A 20246-nucleotide genomic window follows, 5' to 3' on the forward strand; every position below is an offset into this window, starting at 1 on the left:
TATGACCTAATCTATTTTTGGTTTAGGGCTCTGAAATCCACACATGCACATCCCAATCAACCCTCTTTTTTGTCGACCGCTCGAGAAATAAAAATCTTTTCCAAAATCATTTCGAGGTTCAAATTTCTAATTTGTCTTCGTTGAATAAATATCTATATGTGCACATCAACTAATCTAACGAACCAGTCATTTGACCTAATAATTGTTAAGAAACTCGTACAATTTGATCACGAGAGCTTTAACTATTCGACACTATAACCCAATCATTTGTTTAGCATTGCAGCCGATAAACGAGACTTTATCTAACATAGTCTAAGGACGTGTTCCACCACCTCTTTGATTATACGACGTATATATTAGGTCATGTACTCCACAAAAACTCCATAAATATCTATACTAAATCATAACTACCGAAAAAATATATATTAAATTAGGAGAAACAACCATGTTTATAGACCGTTCACATTCAAAATTAAATTATATTTTTATAAAAAAATAATAAAATTATTCGTTCCAATCATCTTTTAGTTACCAAAATGACTTTTAGACAATGATCATGGTTTAACTTTTCTACTTTGCATATGTCTGTCTTGTGACAAAACAACAATATTATTCAGATTAATAAAATATAATAAGAAAGTAAAATTAAAAAAAAGTTTAATCATCATCATCATATATTTATTTACTTTCTCAAAGCTTTAGCCCAGATTTTGAATGAATCCAATCCACACAGCTTTAGGCATCATTTCCTTTTCATCATTGCTGCCACGCCCATTGTGGACTATAATATAAAATCTCTCTCTCACCTGATGAAGAAAATAAAAAAAATAAAAAAACGAGAATTTTGAATTTTATATTAGGATTAATTCGGTTAATTTCATGTTTGTTTAGTATGATTAGCTAAAATACTGGCAGATATTGTCATTTTTTGACTTTTAGGTTTTCACCCATTATAAATGGTGATTTGTTCTCTTCAAAAACATAAAATAAAGTTGATATAGAACTAAAAAATAAAAAATAAAATAAAAAACCTAGTAGTCTAAAAAGAATGGTATTATGATAATGAAAGAATGAGACCACATGGGGGGTTTACACGTGTGTCACATGGTGGATAGAGAGAAAAGAAGGCATGAATCCGAAGTGTGTAAGCATGTGCCAAAAATCAAATAATTTAAATTATTATTTATAGGGAAAAAAACGCAAATTATAATTATAATTAAAAAGAAAAAAAAAGGAAAAAGGGGGAAAAGGGGTGTTTGGATGCAGGGAATGTGCAGAACATGGCGTACATTTGATGCTGCTTTAGTGTCTCTCGTTTGGACATTGTCACATGCATAAGCCCCTCTCTTAAAAGCTAGCATCCAAACACTCCCTTACTTTATTATTTATTTTTATTATTAATTTTATGTATTATTTTGCCATGTGCTTTCCCATGTGCCTCTCTCTCTCTAGGCTTAGTTAGTTATATCCCATTTGCTATGTGTGTGTGTGTGTGTTGGCCCATAGCACCTCCACATGCATCCTTTAGGGGAGCCACACCCCTTCTCCCCCTATATCGAATCCCCTCTTTCACTCATCTCCTTATCTTCCCCCTTTTTCTTATTTCCTTTTTTACCCTTCTTTCTTTATTCATACTCAACACTCTCACTAAATAATATAAATAATTCATATACGTGTGTCCGAGATCCCACATCCGTTAGAGAGATAAGAAAGTGAAAAACTCTCTCTATCAAACACATTTTAAAATTATGAGGTTGATAACCATACATAATAAGTTATAACAGACATTATCTACTAGCAGTATGAGTATAGATTATAATATATATATTTGAAAAAGTAAATACTAATAATTTTCATTATAGAAAAGACAAAATATAAATATATGTCTAAACATAATGGAAGAAAATTATAAGATACTATTTTTTTTGTTTAATTAAAAGTAAATTAATAGTAAAAACTTAAGGTCTAAATTTGGAGCATTATTAAACAAATAATAAAAAAAAATTGTAAATTTAATCTTCTATTTAATATTTGAAAAAGAGGGCGGCTTAAATATAAAATTAGAAATTTAAAAGTTGATTAAATAAGAATAATTTAATTTAAATGATTTAAAATTTTAATTTAAAATAAAATGGAGTGAAGTAAACATAAATGATTTATTTACTTAGAAAATTTAAAAATTAGTTTTAATGGATTTAAATGTGAAAAGTGCAGCGATAAAATTTATTATTTTCAAATTTTTTTTGAATAATGATGATTTTGAAAATATACTGGTGGGGGTATTTTGGGAAACATAAAAACTAAAAGGACCTGGTTTCATGCCTTTGCATGTGGCGTTACAGAGGAGCAGGCTTTGGCTTTGACGCTCGCAAGTTGTGCCTTGTTCCCGCTCTTCTTCGTTATTATTATTATTATTTTTTCTTTATTATTTATTTTCCATCAAAATTACAAATAATTTTTTTTGAATATTTCTATTAACTTTATGTATTTTAAAACAATAATTTAATCCAAAATAAATTATATTTTAAAGTTAAATGTATAGAACAAGTAGATAAAAACATAGAAACAAAAAATATTTATTCAAATGATTGAAAATTAAAGAAAAAAAAATATTATTTTTCAAATATAAGTTTAAAAGAGTACAGTCAAAGGACACCTATTATTCAATAATTTATCAATTCATTAAATGAATGTTTTTTTTTAAAATTATTATTACAATTAAATTCATTGTACATTTTTCAAGGTTATTCTAAATAAAAAATTGGTTTACTTTGATTATATTCAAAATTAATTTTATTAATTATTAATTTTTTCAAATGTACTTAGATTATTTATTTTGGTTCATTTCACTAATAAAAAATTAACTTCTGTTTAAAATATTATAAGAATTGACCCAAAGGAAGAAAAAGAAAAGAAAAGAAAAAGGCATCTTCCAAATATTCCATTCATACAGGCTTTAAAATGACTTTCGTGAATTAAATAATATCCAAGAAAAGGGCTACGGAATTATCAAAAAGAACATATTTTCTAAAATAAGAAATTAATTTGTCATTAAAAAAACGCATAAAAAGATCGCAAAACGACAAATGAAAATCCTGAGTGGTATTTTCGTAGTAAAAGGAAACAACAGGGGTAATCAGTTATTTTATCGTTACTTAAACTATGAGTCCTCAAGTTCTATTCAGCCTAAGAAACGAACAGTCGTAAAAGCTTTTTCTTCTGCTTCTTCTTCTTCTTCGTTGTCGTCGATTTCTCTTTCTCTCTCTCTCTCTCTATCTAAAACTGGCGCATAGAATGAGTTTGATCACAAAGAAACATAGAATGTCATGGAAGCAATCAACGAGAAGAGCGGTTTTGCGATCGAGGTACGGTTCTAGGATCCTCAGAGCTCGTAGAATCCACAAAAATGGCGGAAAAGCGTGCTCATCAGACGTATCGGCGAGGCTTGAGGCGCTCCAGAGTCTCATTCCGACTCAGAACAACGGCGAAGGACATCACCGGAGATCGGAGGAGTTGTTTCAAGAGACGGCGGATTACATCGTGCTTTTGAAGAATCAGGTGTTCGTTTTGCAGAGGCTGATCGAGTTTTACGGATCCGATGAGAGAGAAAATGCCGTATCAGCGTAGTTTACTCTTCTTGATTCAGAGAAAAGGAAATTGAGAAGAGAAGACGGTCGGAACGATCGATAACTTTCTGGAATTTTCATTTTGCATGCCGTGTTTGGTTGGAGAGAACGTGGAGAGAATTTGAATAGCGAAGTTTAGAATTTCTTTCTTTCGTTTCTTCTTTTTAAAAATATTCATTACATCAATACGAGTTCATTTTGACACGCACCGAATCAATCATATGCACATCCAAACTTCATTGACTGTCCTCTCTGATTTAGGCAAGTTTTGTAGGTTTTCAGCAACAAAATACGCACAAGAGAAGTTGAAATCTCAGGTACATACAACCGTTGGATTTCAATTTCTCTACTCAAGAATTCTCCAGAAAAGGTAATCATTCTTTTACTCATTCCTTGATGAATCATGATACATAATCGGAATTACAATTGCTTTCGCGTTTGCGAATCTACATTTCATTATGAAATCACATAGTTAGAATTATGGAATTCCTGGAAACACAGAGCAAGGGAAAAATATTACTAAATTTGTTTGTGAGGGAAATTGAATTTGGTAAAAGAAATGCTGTAGTGAAATGAAAGAGAGAGAGAGAAAGGGAGAAGGCGTGGTGAGTGCGGTGAGAGAGAAGAGTGGCAATGCAAAGCATGCAGTTAAAGAAAGAAGGGGCAGGGCAGGGCAGAGCAGAGCAGAAGAGAGGTGTGGTTTCTGATGCATTTTCTCTTAATTATCTCAGTGAGATGGACATCAGAAGCCACAGTCTGTGTCTCAATGGTTGGGCTCTGATGTTGACAAGTTTTTAGAGAGAGATAGAGAGGAGAGGAAAGGGAAGGCCATGTGCTAAAGCCAACTTTCAAGGGATGTGTCTGATTGGATTTAGGTTTTGGCTGAATAGTCATAATACCCACACACACTTCATACTTCACACCTATGTCTGGATGTGTTTTTCTGAATAAATATTCTTCCTTAAAGTAAAAGTAGAACCATACCATAACATAAAAAAATTATAAACCTTATGTTATATAAAGTTTCAATCAATAAGTTTGTGTTGCATTGTGAATTAATGGTTCATATATTAGACCCAATGAATGATGATTTTTCAAGCTATAGTAATTAATTATGCTAAGAAGTAGATTTAGAATGCAATTTGCTTTATTTATTTATTAAACTTTTATTTTATCTAGCTACACTATTTTCTTTTATGCCACACACATCAATATTTAGAATGAATGAAGTTTCCTAACGATTGAAACTTTTTTTTTTTTTAAATATAAACAATATTATTTTCAATATAAATTTACCTAAATTAGCAGCTAGTAATTTAACCATTAAAGGAATTAGGCATTTTATTTGGTATTTATTTGGTATGTACTAATGTGAACATATCTCTGACTAGTTAAGAATGAAACTAGGATGAACTTCCTTTTATCATACTGACGTTCATACATTATTAAAGAATCATCCTGTAAGCAAATTAATTACTAAAATGGTATGTGATAAATATAACTATATAATTAGCTAATAGTAATCATCTTGTAAAGTTTGAATTAAACTACCCTCTAATACTTTTATGAGATCGAGTCAAAATTAACCTATTTATTCAATTTCAAATTACACCCACACTTATAAATCTTAATAAATTTCTATGAACTAAACTCGCTTTGATAGAGTATAGGTATTAGTTACACTCAACAAGACCAATCCAATCTCCCAAAACAAATTGTGTCTCACAGGACCAATTCACGTTTTGGCTCGTTATGTATTGTCGTCAGTCTCACAACACTCTTGTAAGAAATGCTTTATGTCTCTTTCCAATCGACGTGATATCTCACAATCCACCCCCTTGGTGGTCCAACCGCTTGGTGTTTGACTCTGATACCATTTGTAACCACCAAAGTCTATTACTAGTAGATATTATATGTTTTAATCCCTTACATATCGCCGTCAATCTCACTATTTTGAAATGTGTTTTAGGGAAAGGTTTCTACGTATTATAAGGAATGCTTAGTTCTTTCCTCAACCAATTTGAGATCTCTGCTTTAGAGGAGTTGAATGCTGGATTAGTAGCCATGTTTAAATAATAAAAACAATTCTAGTTATCAACTAAATATTTTTTTTTTTAAAAAAAATCAGGATTTGAATCTCATACTTTCAATGTTTTTGAATATGTGTCTGGTATAAAATTTAAAACTAGGTTTGAATTTAAAATGTGTTTGTAATAAATGTATAAATAATAAAAACAATTCTAGTTACCAAGTAAAATTGCAAGACAATATTATGTAATTTGTAGTATATATTTTTAACAAAAATAAAATTAGTTTACAACACCAAATATTATTTCCTCAAAAATTTTAATCTTTCCAATCATATTCTAAACTTTTAAATTACAAATTAAAAATATGGATACAATATATAAGCATATAAAATATTGTTCTCATAATTTTCATGAATTACAATCAAATAAATATTTCTAAATCCATTTGACTTAGAATATAAAAACAAAAACATAAATTTAGATTGTCTACTAATCATGTCACTATCACACCACCTGTGTGCCACGTGTCACTTAGGATTGCTCACGTCATCATTAGCTATGTAGGATTATTTCTTGCACACGTCAGTTTTGGTTGCAGTCTGTTGTCCAACTGGAGGATCTCGTTCAATATTTGGTTGAGAGGGGGACTCTTAATATCAGATTTCGAGAGAATGTTGTTCGTTGAAGAATTAGAAAATAAGTTGCCTTTATATACTTGGTATTGGCCATAATTTACAAGAACGTAGTCTTAGTAAGAGGAGGAAGGGTTAAGGATTTCTTCGAGGAACCCTTGACCATAATTTACAAGAACATTTTGTAGTCTTAGTATGTGGGGGAGGGTTAAGGATTTACCCATAATTTACAAAGAACATTTTGTAGTCTTAGTAAGAGGGGGAAAAGTTAAGGATTTACCAATAATTTACAAGAACATTCTGTAGTCTTAGTAATAGGGGAAGGATTTACCCATAATTTACAAGAACATTAGTCTTAGTAAGAGGGGGAAGGGTTAAGGATTTACTCATAATTTACAAGAAGTAGTAAGAGGGAGAAGGGTTCAGGATTTACATGGTGTGAGATATCACATTGTTCGAGGAATTCTAAATGCTCTCAAACGTGCTTTTATTCGCAATCACAACTTATTATCTTTGAGAAGCAGGGAACGTAAGCAATTAAGCCATATCTATATATATATATGACCATGTGTTATTCATTTGTTTCAATGAAAAGCAATTTTCATTGCTGGAGTGTTGAGTATACCATATGCCATAGTTTAGATATCCAGGAAAAATTTAGCTCATAAGGAAAGAATAGACAAACACAAATTGAATCGAAATGAGCTTACCCAAAAAGTTTAATGGAAGTAAACAATCACAAAATAAAATATAACTCAACGTTAAAGGGGGGAGAGGACAAAATGTAAAAGATAAAAAATGAAACCGAACTCTTAGATTGCTTGTCGATCTAGCTCGATTCTTCCTTTCTTAAGAAGAATCAAGTTGTTACAAGCAAAACAATAAACATTTTATTCTATACTGCAAATCTAGGGTTCTTCAGCAATTGGTGTAGTAGTAGCTTGAATAGTTGGTGGTTGATCGTCTCACTTGAGCATCAATGTCTTCTTTTGATGTAGCGGCGACCTTTAGGGGTTATAGAGCGAAATCAGGAGAAGTTGTCTGAGCCATTAGTGCCATCAATTGGGGAAGAAGATTGCAAAATCAATAATCCCTGAAAATCTTGGCTCAATCTTGGTCAATTTAGAATCACATCTGGCTTCCTAACTATGCAGTCACAACCAAACAATAGAAAATTTGATAGATAATGCACAAAATCATCAAAATGTATAAATTTTTCTATCCTGATTCTTTTTGCATGTTTTTAAGTTCATTTAACAACTCATAGGAAAAAACTTATACGAGGCTATGCGAGAGTATTCTTCATGGTCCTCATTTCTAAGCATTTGTTTGCTGTAATTTGATAATAACTGATTTGAAGGGAGTTCAAATTTATGGTTTCTGTGGGTCCAAATCCAATCATCTCAATTTACAATTTTAGATGAGAAAGAATCCTCCTATTTAACAGAAGGATTATGACATTGTTCTTCCAAGAACGGACTAAGAGGGTCAGCTACCCAACTAATCTTCATAATTAAATACTATTACTGTATAGGTAGATTTCATTGTGAAAGACCAATTACTAGCTAATTCTTCACAGGTAGAGAGAAAGAGGGTTACATATCTTGAAGAGAATATGATCAAAATCATTTCCACTTAAAATTTTAGGGTCCAAGGCAAATGAAGAACTGAAACCAGGAAAAGACGAAAGTTCAGCATCTTCACATTGATTTTGAAGGGAGAAAGGATCTTTGTTCTAGACATGCAACGCTAACCATATGCTCATATCAGTCATTGTCTATTAACTATTAAGCATGTTATTTGGCTATGCATCTCTCAAGTTTTGTGACGTAAGTATGATATATATTACTATTACCGGTAACAGGCTCATCTTGACCTACAACAATGTTTGTACAATTTGAAGAACTACACATGCATTACCAATTTAACATTGAAAACGAGGAATATTAGCTCACGTTATAATAGCAGGAGCTTTCAAATTCAATTAGGGAGAACAGAGTATTACCTCCATTTAATAGGATTATTGTCTCATCCACAATTGGTAATCTGATCCTTTGTCAACAAACTTCTGCCATTTCCCATCCAACTGATTTTCCTTTGAGGGATTCCAATCAAAATGTCCAAGCTTCATTACCAGAGTATCTCCAACCTGTGCAACATATCCTTCATTGTTTGCATGGAAGATCTTTACAGAGCTCCGACAGTGGATCCCAGCACGTTGTCGAGCCTCAATTAACTCGTTGATGATTTCACGAATACCAAAATCATAAAAGTGGTCGTAGAAAACTGTAGGCTGCAAAATGAATGATAAGGACAACAAAATTAAACTTCAAAGGAGAAAGAGAAGGCAGCGACATGACTAACTGAATGATTTCTAATCTTATTTAGATTCTGAAAAATAAAATGACAGTATACAGCTTAAAAAACAAAAAACCTACAACCCCACTTTAAGAAATTTAAAAAACTGCAGCTCACAGCAACAGATTACAAGCTTACAGTATTTTAACTAGATGAAATGAGGTTTTCTTTCCATGTAATCTGAACAAGAAGATTGTATATCAGTATAGATATTTCACAGTTTCTCTAACCACAGTTAAAGGAGCTGGGGAGGACTTGAATAATAGTTGCCCAAAGCCCCTAAATTTGGCTGATATAAGCCAAATAAAAAATATATAACTTCAAGCAATTGAATTTCATGACTCAAACAGGAGCTCATTGATCAGTCACTAATTTTCATTGTCTGCTTTCCATTGCACTTGATGGACAGTGAGTCTAAGAGCTCTATACATTGAACACAGGTAAAGCAGTAATGCTTGGGGATCACACCATCGATTACAACGTACATGGAAATTATTCAAATAGAAAAAAGGAAACAAAAAGTCCTTACTATTAGAATATGATCAGAATCCATTATTTATATATTTATATGATTCTTTGATAAAAATCAATCAGAAAAACCCAATGATTAAAGGCAAGGATAAAGATCCCCTCAACAAATAAAAATCTTTCTCAATTGTCTCAATAACTAAAATTCTTTTTATAATTTTTATCCCTAGCTTCTTGAATATCCTCTTTATCCCACTCTTCAATCTCTACAACTTCCTCCATTTTTTAAAATTTTGATCTTCTAAATTATCATATTTTTAAATAAATAGGAGCCCTCTCATCTCTGAGCATTTTCAAACATAAATATAAGAAAACACCCAGTTTCTTGAAGTTATATCTTGAGTTGGGAAAGAACCAACTTGAAAACAAATCAACTATTTGAGTGTTAAAATTTTTTATATTTATATTTGGAAATACTTATAGATATGAGAGATGAGAGAGTTTCTCATTTGTATTTAGAGTTTTGATATTTAAAAAAAAGAGAGAAATGAAGAAAGTTTTTGAGATTGAAGAATGAAAGAAGAGGGATAAGTGGATATTTAAGAAAAAGAGGAGAAAAGAGGAGAAATGATTCGTGGGTGTAGTCAAATGGTTTCTATTCATATACTAATGGTAAGAACATTTTAAAACTTTTTTTTTTAAAAGGTTAAGAGTATTAGATGCTACTTTTGAAAGTTACAAAACTTTTGAAAGTTCAAGGACAGTTTTGAACTTTTTAAATCATCACTAAACCCTTATCTCAAAAATACCTAAAAATACTCAAGGAAGTTTCAATAATATTCTTAAACTTTGAAAAAAAAAAATGCTCATATTGTTAGTTCTGGATGGAAATCTTTAATATTTTGAAAGCTAAAAAAAAAAAAAAAAAAAAAAAAAAAAAAAAAAAAAAAAAAAAAAAANCGTTACAATCTCACATGAGCATGCCCTTCAGTTGCTAACGTGGTGTGAACTGTGAGGCAAGTATAAAGGAAAAAGGTAAAATCAACCTTTTCAACTAAGAAGTAAGAAGTAAGAACTTACTGTTCCAGGATGGGTCAAGATATATGCATATCCTTGCACAAGTTTATCGCGCGGAAATGGCCAATGTCCCTGCAAACAAACAAGTACAAAAATTCAATTTCTACTTCCCCGAACTCATTAGCTTGTAATTAATAAGCCCTCAGCCAAGGGAAAACTTAAATAATGGAGGCTAGCTTTAATATTAAGGTGCTTGCAAAATGAGATATAGTATTATGTCAGACAATAAATGTGTGGAGGAAAATGAATATTGGCTTTTAATAAGCACGTAGAGTCTGTTCAGGCAGCTTAGTAAAAGGCAATGTACAGAAACTCTTTTGATTCAATAAGAAAGTATCTTCTTTTCTGTGTACATGCTCAATATTTGGTTTCTTTAGTTTTTCTGCATATGTTTAATCCACAAATGAATCGGTTGGAAAATATTACAATCTCCGATGTCCGATAACCATGGGTCCAAAAAGTTGATGCACAACTTCCTTAAAGCCAGACAATTACTTAGACTCTACAACGTATAATATTGAAAGCCTTATATGATATTAATATCCTAGATAAAAAGCATCACAAATTGAACTCGTGACTTCAAAGATATTTGGTTTACTGTTCGCCCTTTGGCTTCCGAACCAACCAACAATATTTCATTCCATTTTCACAATTAAAGACACAGAAAATCTGGAACAAAATGCAAGCATGGGGAAGCCGTTTGCATCAAATCAACTCATCCTCTCTAGACTACAATAAGTTTTTCACGTGTGACAGATGCAAAACTTATCGAAGTTTTACTGCCATTTATATATGCTCATTCATGAAAGTGAAACCTGTTCCCTAATCCAAATGATAAACTCGCTGCTAGTTTCAAACCTGTGTGGACCCAGTGTCATGGTTTTCTAAGAAAGTGACAGCACGCGAAGGCCACCATCCCACTACTCCCGTTGGTTTTCCTTGTGGGTCTATCAACCTCCAATATTGGTTATGAAGGGCAGAATGGAGTATCCCCTGCGAATGAACGATGAATTATATGTCAAGATTATCAAACGAAGAAAACACTTTGATAGGATCCCTACTATAAGAAAAAACAGAAAATATATTGCAATATTACAATATCAAAGTGAAATTATATTAAATAGTCTTTCAGAGGGTCACCTTTCTCCCATAAGTTCATAAGTTGCAAAAACCTATCAATCCCCTAACATCTCTCTCTCTATTTATAAGTACCCACCCTAAAATCTACAATGTAATTACAATTATGCCACTACTAACATCCTAATAACATTCCCAATATTTCCCTATTTACTCTAGAATTACCCCGCCCTCTAAACACACACTGTCCTCAAAATGTGACAATTGATTCTCTAAAAATAAACTAAATGATTATAGCAAGGCAAAATGTGTCTAACTTCTTCTCTTCTCTTTTTTAGCCTCATGTTTTTCCACCCTTCTTTTGTACTTTTTTCGCTCTTCTTTTCATTTTTTTTTTAAGAAACATTTCATATGACACCCTTAACCCCAAGTCATTCCTTCCAATCCTAAATTTGATTGCAATTTTTGGGCCCTCCTCCTTTTCACAACTCCAACTTCCTAGAGTCACTGCTTTCCGCAACCCTGTCTTTGAAACTCTTCCTCTCCCAAGCATTTTATTTTTACTTTAACCACTGCCGTCTCCTTGCAATTCTTAACCTTTGTGATTTCTTCATTCATTGCCAATAATTTTTGTTTCAACATCCAAGAGAAAACTGGCCATCCCCATATTTAGCCTGATTACATGTACACACTGGTTTCCTTGAACACAACAGTTTCAATCAGGTCTACTCGATCAATTTCAGTCAGTGTTCTCTTGTATTATTGCTGTTGTCTGGCCAACCCTAGCCCTTGCTCACGAAGGCTTGGTTAAACAGCTCGCTCGATGTTTGCGATTTTCAGCAAATGATGTTTCTTTTCTTGCTCTGATCAGATTCAATATTCATTTCCGTTTTGATCCAATAATCTTTTCTTCAATCTGCAGATTCTGCTGTTCTTCAGAATTTAAGCATTTTTGGATCCCTACAAAATCATTTTTGCATCTATGCTATTATCAATTGCATCGATCTCGCCCATCCATTAAAAAAAAATTGCATTGATCTTGTAATGTCTCACTTCAAGCCATGGCCTTTAAATTGTCGACTGACTCTATATCTAGACCAGTAGTCAAACCGATGCTCTAATACCAAATTGCTAGGACCCCAAATATAAGAAAATAACAATGAAGTTATTCAGCAGTATCACAATATCATATAGAGATGAAAATAGTAATACCCTTTCAAGAGGCTATCTCTCACACAATGAATAATCCCAAAATTCTACCTATCCTCTAAGCTCCCCAATTTCCCCTAGTTGTAACCATCCAGCCATATCAAACGACCAAGTATTACAATTATACCACTACTAAGATCACTACTAAGATCTAGAGAAGTCACCCCATCAATGGCTCTGCCCCTAATTTGTTTCAATTGAAAGAGAAATTTATTAAACCTCCTTTTGAACAAAATAATATTACCTATCGAATTATGTAATTATACATATCTAGTCCAAATGTTCAAGCAAATAGTTCAAACATATCTAATTATTTAAGTTATTAATTAAACACCCTAAATTTTTTCCCACTCCCCCATTTCTTGCCTTAACAGCGATTCCTATGGGGCGGTCCCGACCGGGTAAATGAACATTCCTACTAAATCCAATTAATAATCTAACACACTTGTATATGAGGAAATATTTGACAAGTATAAAATTTTTAATTTTTCCAGAATTTGTTACAAATATTACTCATTGCATCATTCCGTCCTTCACAATCATCAAAATTAGGAATGAAACATAAAGATTAAGAAGAATACCTTTGTGGTGACATCAAATGCAGAGGAAGTGCCACCAGTGGCATTGATCCAATTAACTATTCGTTGCCGATGAGCATCTAAATATATGAGAATAATTGGCATAGCGTAAGGTCAATGATCAAAAAAACATGGACGGAATTTTTTAGCATATAAACTATACTTGGGAGTTGGACATAGTGTCAACCACATAACATCTTGTTCACAGTTTACTTAAATTGGTACAGCATCAAAATAATGATACGAGGAATTTTTTTACACATCTAACTTGAATTAGTAGTTGTGGATCTAATCACAACCTCTGGATTAAAATAACCCTACTGAAGCTCCGATAAGTTGAAAGAAATCAATGACTGCATGCACAGTCCCTTCAAATCAGAGAATAACAATAAAATAGTTCATGAATACAGTCCAAAAATGTAGAGAAACTTCCTACCTTGGTTATAGCATAAATTCCCATGTTCATAAGCCAAACTGTCCCAGTATTCTCCAATAGCAAAAGTAGGATTTGAAGTCTCAATATATTCTTTAACATATGTACCCGAGAAACCTCTAAAATAACAAAGAAAAAGAATCAATAGCCTGGATCATAAAAATAACTACTTTTGAACTATGATGGTACTTCGATCAAAATTGTCCCAATTGTAATACCAGCTGACTGTAAAAAAGTGTAAATAAAAATTTTGAAACTTTATAAGCTTGATTTTTTATTATATTAATCAAATTTGGTTTGTGTGAAGGCTAATTCATGATGGGAAGAACATAATGAACAGAGAATATTTTCTTCAATTTAGTATTTATTTATTATTTATAAGCAAGCATCTATATTGAAAAAAAGAATCGAAGGAAAAATTACCTCACAAAATCAAGACGCCAACCATCGAAACCGATATCACTTCGAAGCCAATTTAGCCATTCTTTTATGTCCTTCCTCACGAAGTCCTGTGAATGGTCAATATTTGGTGCTGCATGAAAGATGTCGCCTACAGCAGCACAAACGAAGAAAAAGTAGCATCAACAACCAAACTAAAGCTTTTCATGGAACTTATTTGACTAATTTCAGAATACTAGTGAGCAACATATCTCTTCACCTTTGTGCGATATTGAACTTACGCTGGTTGTAATTCTTCTCCTTGGAAGATTTTATGCTAAACCACGCAAAAACGAAATTCTATAGATATTCTTATAAAGAAACAATCTTAAACTATAAATTATCAAGAGTTGGAAGCTATTACAGCTTACAAAATTAATTACTTAAAGCACTTCATTTTCATGTCAAGGCAGACACCCCAAGGTGATGACACTGACTAGTCATCCACATAGAATCTCAGAGAATAGTATTTGAAATTAAATCAGTAGATAAAGCTAAAGAATTACCACTTTTAGGATTTCCTCGACCCTGAAAATTAGGATCATCACAAACAATTGCTTCAGGTCCCCAAGCTAGCTTGCCACCAAAAATGTTCCAAACACCATTGGGACTCTGAAAACAGAAAGAACCCCAAATTACATAAAGGTACAACTACTCTGAGGCAGCACCAAAAAAAGGTCCGTTTGTGTCATGGAAAAATTCTACATGTTTTAACCATTAATGCACAAAGCACAGCAGACACCTGACACAAGGGTCATTCAACAGTCTCCGAAGTCAGGAATACAAAAAAATATACCTTTGAAATTTCAAAAGAAACAAATAACTAAAATTGAGAAAATAGATCCAGTCCTATCCATTGAGGAGACACATTTAATCAAGAAATATCAGTTTCAAATTTCTTTGGTTGTTTAGAAATGTAACCATCTTAAACAACATAAATTCATGAAAAAAATTGAAATAATAAGTAAATAAGTAATATTCACTGCATGAGTGTTGCAATTTCAATTATTAGATAAGTTCTGAAGTGCTGAAATGCTACATGAAAAACACATATAAAAGGATGTGATTTTATTAACAGAAAAGGAAAAAGGGAGCTAAGAGTAAAATAGTAAACAATAACAGTATGGACAGGAGTAGACCTGCTTGTGTGCACATCTATGATTGAGTACAACATCACCGAGGGCCTGGAGGCAGATCCAAATAATATTGGTCAAAAAGAAGGGGGAACTGAACACTAAACAAGACATTAAAATAAAGCTCATACATCATTGTTATCACCTACAGAGTTTACAACTTACTAAAAACTATACTATATAACTAGTGAGAGTTACATGCCCCTCCTAGACTTGCGCATTCACAATTGTGGTCTAACAGAGCTCTATTTCATATAATTGCAACTTTCTGACATGGCATGGTTTTATTTTCTTAATATAATAACATGTGGGTCAGGAGATTTTGGCACAGCGCTCCAGATGCAGAAATCTCTTTCAATTTTTTTTTTTTTTTTTAAAGAAACTATCTTCCTCTAAGTTTCCTTTTCAATGATATCTTGAAAATTAAGTAGCGTAACTTTCTGACAGTTTCTAACACCTGTCTCTGAAGATACAGTTTAACACATAAAATACTACAAACAAACACTTGCTTGAATATATTCTTAATTTCTTCACATTCCAAGAATAATTAAAACAGATAGAGGAATTAAATAAATACGCAATACTTTGGACAAGTTTCAGACCATGACATACCAGAAGATCTTGAGAATGAAATTCTTCTATACAGTATTTGAGTTCTTCCTCAGATCCATAAGACGAGTTCAAATTATATAGGTCAGATGGCATATAACCTGTAAGATATTCCCCACTGTTCATAAGTTGTAGCCCAGACATCGAAATTATCCCACGTTAACCAAACTGGGAAAGGAAGATTTAGAAGCGTTTGAACAATAGTAGATGCTATGAAGAGCTTATATTTTATTTTATTTGCCTCAAACAATATAAAATAAAAATGAAATGGAGCAAACCTTGTGGAGCAACAGATTCTGTTGGTGGTGGGAGCCACACTGCTGTTATCCCAGATTGGGATAAATCAGATGCTTTGGCAGCTAATTCCAGGTACCAGCGTCTTCTCCAGCTTTCCCAGTTGAAACCTTGAAACTTCAAGAGGAATCCATTAACAATCATCAGTCATGGTTGGAGCGGATTGATAATAATAAAAATGTTGTAATAACTGAAAAAAAACAATAGGTTCTCGATGGGGGGAAGTCCACCAATAAATCAATGGAAGGGGGGATTTTTTCCCCGAAGATTCTGAACTTCCCAATATTGGCTATTTCTAAAGAGCAAGTACTTGAAACTGAAAGTTTAGCATAACTTTCATATGACTTTTAGGGGAAATATCATCATTTGAGCAGCAACAGATAAATGGAAAGGAAAAAAAAATTATAGATTCTAATTGTAATTCCACCGGAAGTGAAGAATTTGAAACAGGAACATAAAAGGCCAGATTGAGAAGTAAGCAATATATACAGCTAACATTGTGCCCTGATCTATAGGACTTATTCCTTTTCAATGAATAAAAGCACTAAGAAACATGACAAAAAACCTGATACCAATGGACGAACGGTGTGATACCAATCCCTTACTAACTTAAGAACAAGAGATCAACTACAAGAAAGTCAATCAGCAATGTCATTTATTTTAAAGCTTGAGTAAATCTAGTGTGATGCAACTAAGAAACATGACAAAAAAACCTGATCAAACTCAATTGGAAAATATTTTTAAACAATTAACCCAATATCCAAACTAAATATTGAGTTTGCACACCAAGGAATTTAATTATGTAAATGAGAGTAGAATGCATTAATTTATTGATGTCATTAGAGAAAACTAACCACAATTTCGTGTCCAGTGCCAGTACCGGGCTCTGCATCAAAGTCCACAAGAATTGAATCTTAGGAATATATAATAAAACTTTTTCTTGATTACATAATAAGACAAAGGACAAAGCCAGCTGACCTAATTTTGTTTGATCCGGAGTCCTTTGCCATTGTATGGTTTTTCGTTGCAGTGCACGTTCAAGAGCCTTTCTTTTCTTTTCTATTGATTCTTTCTCGATAACATGCTCAATTAGTGTATCCCCCACTTTTGGCTTTTCTTGAGCAATTGACCATACTTCTTCAAGTTTGGGCAAGTCCAATGATCTAAACTTTGATGTTGAAACTTCAGTTATATCAATCTTTCTTGGAGGAAACTTGGGGCGAATGGTTCCAATTCTTCTTGCCATCCATTGAGGTATCGCTCTTCGAGGACCATCACTCAAGAGTTTCCACTTTTGCGACTCATCATTTGTCAAGAGGTCTATCCTCCCACCATTGACAACATAAGCTGCCTCTTCATTATCTTTACCAAGGGTTCTTTCCTTCGATAAAAATGACTCAGCCATTTCAGCTCGTTGTTGCCACATTTTTGTTGCAGCTTCCGAAGCCCTCAACAATCTTTGCAGTGCTTCACATCTTCTCATATAGGCATTGTCTTTTGAATGTGCAGTTTCTTTGGCAGCTTCAATGGCAGACTTAATACCTTCAAGCTCAGCCTTGAAAGCTTTGGAAGCAGCTTTCTTCTTGTCTGTGAAATCTTTCTTGATTTTCTCCATCATCAATTTAATTTCTCCCTCCTGTTGGATTATCTTTTCCATACTTGAGTTTTGAAATTCAAGCAATGCTTTTTCAGCATTTTTGGCTCGAATTTCTGATGCAGTTGCCTGTGCTCGGGCTTGCTCCAGTTCCAACTTAAGGTTATCAACATCAGCTCTTGCAAGTGATAAGTGAGATTCTAATTCATCGACGACACCTTTCAACTTAACACTTTCTGATTGGATAGAAGCGATCTCATCTAGAGGATATACCTCATCAGTAAATGTAGCTACAGCCTTATTTGCATGAGCACTAGCTTTTTCAGCCACATCCAATGCCTTCTCAATAGCTATTTTTGATTGTTCTACAAATGATAGCATCGAACCTTCAGTAGCATCGCTGATCTGTTTTTCAATTTCATAAGATGCCTCGACAGCAGAAGTTTCTGCAGCTGAAACTCTTAATTGAGCATCTTCTAATATGTGTGACGTGGCCTGCTCGAAGGCAATTGCAGCTAACTTTTCAACTTGTACTGCAAGATCAATAGCATCCTGCTTTGCAAGGACCAGCTTAGATTCCAAAGCAAACTTTTCACCTACTGATTCCTCGAGTTTTTTATTAAACAGTGATCTGGCAGCCTCGAGTTCTGAAACTGCCAATTCCTTATCATGCAATATAGTAGCAAGATATTCTTTTTGTTTAGCCTCATAGCGAGTCAACTTCTCAAGCAGTTGGTCTGTCTCTTTCTCTACAGCTTCTTGTCTTGTTTGAGAGTCCAAAAGCGCCTTTTTAACTGCAAGAATTTCATCTTCTTCTGACCCCAATATTTCACTTCCAGTTGAAGGATCGTTTGAATTGTCCTGTCACAGAACCAACAGCCATAAGTCAAGTCATAGTTTCTCAGATTTGATATAGGATGTAGTTGAATACACAAGTTAAATTCCAATTTTGCATTCCAGGAAAACAGTTAGCCTTGCATTTCCATTCAACTTGATTTTAAAAAAAATAACAAATTAATTAATTAAAGAAAATCCGATATGATGATTCATAACTCTGTTCGAGCAGTTAGTGCGCAGATTCTAATAATGAAAACAATAGAGAACATGGGTTCAAAGATTTCCATACCCGGCTAGAAAAGGCAACAGTAATTGGTTTATGCAGGAAGTTGTCAGTGTATGATACTTTCCTGCATGAACATTGACAAATCGATCGGAATTAAAAAGAAATAAAAGAAAAGGACGATGAGGAAAATCAAGCTAAAAACCAAATCTCGTCCCCATTTTTCCTGGAGAGAAAAGACATGCAGGCAGAGTAAAAGCACACGTACCGCTTCCAGGTAACTGAAACTGTTCGTAGATTGTGATTGCAATTTGATGACCGTCTGCCATATGATGAGCCTGGAGTGACAATAGGGCAACGCGGAAGGATTTCAATAGCTGCGTCAAGTAAAGGGAATGGACCCATTACTTCCTGTACGGAATCAAAATCAATTTTACGCAATGAAACCAGAAATCAAGTTACATTTTATATTAATCAGATTTCAACCACGAAATAAATAATACATGCTCTACTCTTCTGTGGTTCAAATTTCTCCACCCGCCAAAAACACAATAAAGTTAAACCACTGAACATAACAAATTGCACGAATGAAATACAAACCAAACGTCGATCCATAACATTAACAAACACAACAATTTTCAAATAAATCATCTAGAAAATGGAAAACGACAAAAAAAACAGGAGAAAATGAAGAAAAACCGAAAGCCACCGACATTAAGAAAGACAAAAATGATCTTAAACAGGCAAGGAAATGAAAATGGAAGTAACAAACTGAATGATCTGATCAAAATCAAAATCAAAATCAAAATCAAAATCAAAATCAACGATGAATGAAACCTGTAAAACTAAGCAACATCGGAAAAGTTAATAAAAAAGAAAAAGAAAAAGAAGAAAACTCGAAAACCTGATTTGAATGGCGAAATCAAATGGAGAACAGGAATCGCATTCTTCAGATATCGTGTTGGAAAGAGTAGGAAACAGAAAATGTAATAGACGATGAATCAGGTAAAGGGGTGGATTCTTACAAAGAGCAGTGGAAGAAAAAGAAGCTCCAATGGCGGGGAGAGCGGTTTTTATATGGCTAAAAGTTAATCATTTATTATTATTATTATTATTTTAATAATTAATCTGTTGACAGCTACTCTTTTGACGATGCTTCCCCCGAGTGAGCAAAAAATGGTTCCACCTTTTTGGAAAAGCTGGAATATATATTTTTAATAAATTATAAAATATATATATATATATATATATATATGATAGGGAGAAATTAGATTATAGGGTAAGAGCTACTTTTTAATTAAAATCCAATAAAATATGTATATATAAAATTCATATAACATAATATAAGTAATTGTAATTTAAAAATTAAAAAAAAAATTAAAAATTAAAAATCCTTCCCAAATTAGTAGGTTTGGAATTTTGTAAAAAGTCAAAGCAATAATCGGCTATCCGTCAGGGTAGTAATTGCAATCCACTTATTTTAACTTTTCTCGGGTCATGAGTGTGTGTTAGTTATTTTTGTGCTCCATTTTAGATTTTCTGTAATCTAATTTAAATTTTAATTCAAATTTACTATATTTAAATCTAATTCAATTCCTTTTTTTTTTTTTTTTTTTTTTTTTTTTTTTTT

The 20246-nt window shown here is 32.9% G+C and overlaps 1 protein-coding gene and 1 long non-coding RNA gene across 6 annotated transcripts; one reads left to right on the plus strand and one right to left on the minus strand.

The window, feature by feature from the left end:
- Positions 1 to 3195: 3195 nt before the first annotated feature.
- Positions 3196 to 4592, plus strand: LOC111789090. Its single transcript, XR_002814260.1, has 2 exons — positions 3196 to 3996; positions 4358 to 4592. It is a non-coding gene; the product is annotated as an uncharacterized LOC111789090 (long non-coding RNA).
- Positions 4593 to 6970: 2378 nt separating this feature from the next.
- On the minus strand, positions 6971 to 19670 carry LOC111787882. Of its 5 annotated transcripts, none has more exons than XM_023667972.1 (16): positions 19521 to 19670; positions 18885 to 19027; positions 18683 to 18743; positions 16941 to 18417; positions 16817 to 16848; positions 15947 to 16079; positions 15672 to 15769; positions 15066 to 15110; positions 14433 to 14538; positions 13912 to 14038; positions 13492 to 13607; positions 13059 to 13135; positions 11050 to 11184; positions 10195 to 10263; positions 8294 to 8581; positions 6971 to 7381 (listed from the first exon to the last, which is right to left on the minus strand). In XM_023667972.1, the coding sequence occupies exons 2-15, from the start codon at positions 19019 to 19021 to the stop codon at positions 8309 to 8311; spliced, it is 2886 nt and encodes a 961-aa protein (XP_023523740.1). In that variant the 5' UTR covers positions 19022 to 19027; positions 19521 to 19670; the 3' UTR covers positions 6971 to 7381; positions 8294 to 8308. The 5 variants fall into 5 exon arrangements, with proteins under 5 accessions (XP_023523740.1, XP_023523742.1, XP_023523743.1 ...); XM_023667974.1 differs by having other exon boundaries at positions 6971 to 7389; XM_023667975.1 differs by having other exon boundaries at positions 6971 to 7430.
- Positions 19671 to 20246: the final 576 nt, after the last annotated feature.

The sequence above is a fragment of the Cucurbita pepo genome, chromosome LG02 (assembly GCF_002806865.2).
Source record: "Cucurbita pepo subsp. pepo cultivar mu-cu-16 chromosome LG02, ASM280686v2, whole genome shotgun sequence".
NCBI classification, from domain to species: Eukaryota; Viridiplantae; Streptophyta; class Magnoliopsida; order Cucurbitales; family Cucurbitaceae; genus Cucurbita; species Cucurbita pepo.